The sequence below is a fragment of the Haliotis rufescens genome, unplaced genomic scaffold, assembly GCF_023055435.1.
Source record: "Haliotis rufescens isolate VD_foot unplaced genomic scaffold, xgHalRufe1.0.p SCAF_2, whole genome shotgun sequence".
Lineage (NCBI taxonomy): Eukaryota > Metazoa > Mollusca > Gastropoda > Lepetellida > Haliotidae > Haliotis > Haliotis rufescens.
The window spans coordinates 61,300,733-61,305,600 of NW_025963890.1; the positions used below are offsets into that span (position 1 = coordinate 61,300,733).

The 4,868-nt window shown below is 41.4% G+C and overlaps 1 protein-coding gene across 1 annotated transcript; it reads right to left on the bottom strand.

Annotated features, from left to right (window-relative positions):
* Positions 1-770: 770 nt before the first annotated feature.
* LOC125381986 (ryncolin-4-like) lies at positions 771-1,868 on the bottom strand. Its single transcript, XM_048399393.1, has 2 exons — positions 1,847-1,868; positions 771-1,360 (listed from the first exon to the last, which is right to left on the bottom strand). Exons 1-2 carry the CDS (start codon positions 1,866-1,868, stop codon positions 771-773), a joined length of 612 nt encoding a protein of 203 aa, XP_048255350.1.
* Positions 1,869-4,868: the final 3,000 nt, after the last annotated feature.

Genomic DNA, 4,868 nt, shown 5'->3' on the forward strand with positions numbered 1-4,868 from the left:
AAATGTCATTAACTAAACCTAATAAGAAAAACATGTCTAATCAGAAACATCTCCTTTACATTTTGTGTCTTCACTTTTGAAAGAAGGTATTTAATAACCACTTTACTCGTCTTTCAGTCTAGTAATGATTGGCCACTCGAACTATAATTCCAATTCAATTACATACAAGTTAGAAGTAATCCTTATTCAAAACGTCAACGCCAGAGAATAACCAGTGTCGGTAATCTGCCGAAACAGATTCCATTGGGAGGAAAGGCAAAAGAAGTGAAAATTATATGAATGGATCACTGAAAATCAATAATGACACCGGGTGTTCGTGAAAAAGGTAAGCATGTCCTACCCTACCGGTTACACCGCTTCTCACACATTATTTTATTTAAAAAATAAGTGTTTGTTTTTTCCATCCCCACACCCAGCAACAGTCCTGTCATACGACGGCGGTAAACAACCGAGTCTGGACCAGACAATGTAGTGATCAGTTCCATGAGCAATGACCTACGTCGTCATGATATGAAGCCACGCTGTCAACAAAGTCACAAACCTGACCACCAGATCCATTAAAGTAAGTGCTAGTGTTTAAGGAGCGGTGTTTAGGCTTAGACCAGAAATGGCCATAAGAAACTTGAGAAGGAAGCCACCGTTATTTCAGAAAATCCAAAGAAAGGTTCTTTATTTAATATCAGGGACGATTAGATCAACCACATGCCATTGCTAAATGACCCTTCGTCGGTATCTCTGAAGAATATTTCTGCGTTAATGAAGTCACGTGTTCAACCTATCGGCTTTGTGATTGGCCCATTAGGATTACAAGAAGGGCACGATCCATTCCACACACCACCAGGCATCATGGTACAGTCAGTGCAAGAGCCAAACCACCAACCACTCTGAAATATAGAAGCACAGTTTCCACCAACATCATCGTCCTTGTCTCGGTCGAAGGTGCTGAAGGACCTCCCGACGGTTTCCGACATGCACTCACCTAATTCCCCTTTCTCGTTCCTCACAATTTGCACGGTGTAGTTGGAGTCGTTGTTGCCGATTCGGAACAGATCGGTAACTTGCCGTGTGAAAAGTCTTTTGTTGTTATTGGTCTCGTACAGCAGCTGTTTAGGTTCACTGTTGGTGAGGTAGTGAAGTCCGAGCCAGTGGCTGCTGTGGATATGGCCGAAGCCGTATCGATACTCGTCCCAACTCCGATTGAAGTTCATGAATGTCCTACCACGTTGTTGTATGTAGGTTCTTCCGCCTTGCACGAACCAACTTAAGACTTGGAAAGGGGTCGGGGACAAGGTGGGGTGGATGTTCATGGGGACACTCCCTCCGTGTCGATAGTAGTGGTACTTGAAACCCTCAGCGCAGTCTGAAACCAAGAGGAATTCATTGTTATATCGATGCGGGGATTATTGTCTAAATTTGCAATATTTGATATATTATTGAGTAAGTGAGTGAGTTTTGTTGAACAGTATGCCAGTTATATCACGACGTGTCAGCTTGATGTGGGAGGAGAGACTGAAGCGATGCAGGTCACAGATGTTTACCACTTTGGTGAAACCCACTAACAAGGTTCTGGTGCTGACATACCTAGAAACATAATCTAGGCGAACCAGGATTCGAACCCATGACCATAGGTTTCTGGCTTTCCCAAGGGACACAACCCTGCACAGCGAATTGCGGCGCCTGAGACGACTGGGCCACCTACCCACCCTTGATAAAAGTAATTTTGATTCAACAATCGATTAGCAAAACCCGAAAAGTATCGATACACCGAAACCAGAGATCCTTGACAAATCGCTATAACCACGAACCGTTGACTGCACATGAAGAGAATCTACTGATATTGGCTTACTTCCAACAAACACCACGCCCATTCGCGTATCATGACGTTAACCAACTGCCATGTTATTGGACAAAAGTAAAAAGTCAGGACACGTAAATACCAACTCAACCTTAAAATTCCAAAACCTATCCCAGTTTAAACAAAGATTGAACTTTTGAATCGTATCAGGTATCGGGTCACAATGTTCACACACATACTGTCCGGGGTAACGTCCGGTATAGCGGGGAACATTTTTATAGATACTATAGTTGCTGCGGTGACGACATCTGTGATATGAAGGAAGATATCTAAAGAAAATGACCACATGTTCAGCGTTGTCTGTTATTGTCATTGAAAGTGACATCTTTGGATACACCTTTCGTCAAATAAGGGGGAAGGGGTTAGGATATATGCGCCCGACTCAATTAATCTGTGTCTTGCCGTTTCGATGTTTTGAATCACTGGAAATATGCCCTGATTAGTGCTTTTGATGACCTTTTGTCCACAATGACCACGACGAATTCTTATAATCATTAGCGTCAAAACATTTTTTCAGAATCATGAGGAATCTCTACCCACAGCAGCGTCCATTGTACGAGTCCGTAGAGGGGGGTGTCCGAATAACTAAGTTTTTAATAGAATGGGGAGTAACGAGGATATTCCTCTAAAACATCTCTACTCATACTTTGACAAAACATTCTAAAGATCCATGTCCCATGCATTAAGATCATCTCGCGACGGAGCACGTGCAAGAGCGGTATAGAACACAATCAACTGTCCATTCCTGAATCTGTTCCAAATATTGGAGCTCTCAAACAATAGATTGACGTCACAGAAATGTTTAAGACCAGCATGGGACTGACTTCATCCCTTCTTGTCTGTAGCCGCATTACTTCTGGACAAGTAACATGCAAGCATGGTAACAGTCATCCCGCATGCTCATTCAGCAGTTCAACATACATTTCAATCATAGTCAGCTTTGCAACAAGGCTTAAATTCTTCTCTTGATTAATAACTCGGGTCTATTCTGCCACCTCATTTCAGCCAACACGGACAGGGATCCAAATAACATTCTGAGAAATATCTTTGGAATTCAGGTTAGAATCTATTCCCATGACATTAAAATAAACATCACTTGACCCAGCTGCTCCCGACTTGGAACCTCAAACAGCAGGCATTGAGTTCCATCAACGTGCCCCGAGGAAGGATAATGGCTCTGCTGCCACTAGTACAGGTTACCGAAAGCCTAGAGGCGACCATGGCTTCAGAGAACTCAGGTATTAATTCATTCATTCATTCATTCATTCATTCATTCATTCATTCATTCATTCATTCATTCATTCCATGGCTTCAGAGAACTCAGGTATCACAATGCTTCAGAAGTCTGATTACTCGAGAAAGGCTTAGACGTATCAGTGTATATGATAAGGATAGTTTTCAGGAATAGTCACTGGCTATGGTTTAAAAACATTAAGACTCACGATGTTTTAACAATGCTGTTCTGTTCTTGACCCACTTGCACAAAGCGATCTCAGTGCTAAGACTATCGTAAGTTTATGTTAAAGTATGGGAGTTACTATCATCTTAGCGCTAAGATCGCTTTGTGCATATGGGCCCCTCGTTATATAAGAAGTCACCAAGTAGAAACTGTTCTTAGGGCTGCGTGTCCGCCAGATTAGGATTCCAACATTGTATTACTAGGCCTTGAACATCTAGTCCAAAAGGGACTTAACCAAATAGTATATTCCAAATACTCATTGAAGACATCATCAGGAAATGTTTTAAAATTTAGAGATTTGAGCTAGAGATGGTTTTTTAAAGACTTCTGACGGCGGAGGCATAACGTCATGATAATAGAACATCATATATTAGCAATGAAATTAGAATTGTTTGAAAGTATCCTGTACATACTCTCGATGCCTTGTGATTGTGTAACGCCACGTTTTGACGGATGTCACCCTGTCGTAAAGCAGGTATTTAGATACTAAACACAAACCTAGGCACGCCCTTCGTACCATAATTTTAACTTGTACCAAATATTGGCCATGGCACGTGCTTTGGTTTGTCCACAAACCTAAAATTATGGGACAAGGGACGTTCTAAGGTGTGTGTTTAGGATCTAAACATACATTTCACAAACATGTATATCAGGGGAAATAATAATGGTAAAAGTATTACTGTACTAAGAACCAAAATATCAGAATAATTAATGTCCATTATGAGAATGGTTTGTGATCTGCTCCGTAAGTTTACCGCTGTTTTATAGAAATTAACTTTTAAGCCCCACTTTGAACAAAATTTCCATAATATATGTATTTTGTTTTGCAAACCAATAACACTATGAGAAAACAGACCTCTTTAACCATGATACCGACACTCCATTAAACACTTGCCTCTTTAACCATGATACCGACACTCCATTAAACACTTGCCTCTTTAACCATGATACCGACACTCCATTAAACACTTGCCTCTTTAACCATGATACCGACACTCCATCAAACACTGACCTCTTTAACCATGATACCGACACTCCATCAAACACTGACCTCTTTAACCATGATACCGACACTCCATCAAACACTGACCTCTTTAACCATGATACCGACACTCCATCAAACACTGACCTCTTTAACCATGATACCGACACTCCATCAAACACTGACCTCTTTTACCATGATACCGACACTCCATTAAACACTGACCTCTTTTACCATGATACCGACACTCCATCAAACACTGACCTCTTTAACCATGATACCGACACTCCATTAAACACTTGCCTCTTTAACCATGATACCGACACTCCATTAAACACTTGCCTCTTTAACCATGATACCAACACTCCATTAAACACTTGCCTCTTTAACCATGATACCGACACTCCATCAAACACTGACCTCTTTAACCATGATACCGACACTCCATTAAACACTTGCCTCTTTAACCATGATACCGACACTCCATTAAACACTGACCTCTTTAACCATGATACCGACACTCCATTAAACACTTGCCTCTTTAACCATGATACCGACACTCCATCAAACAC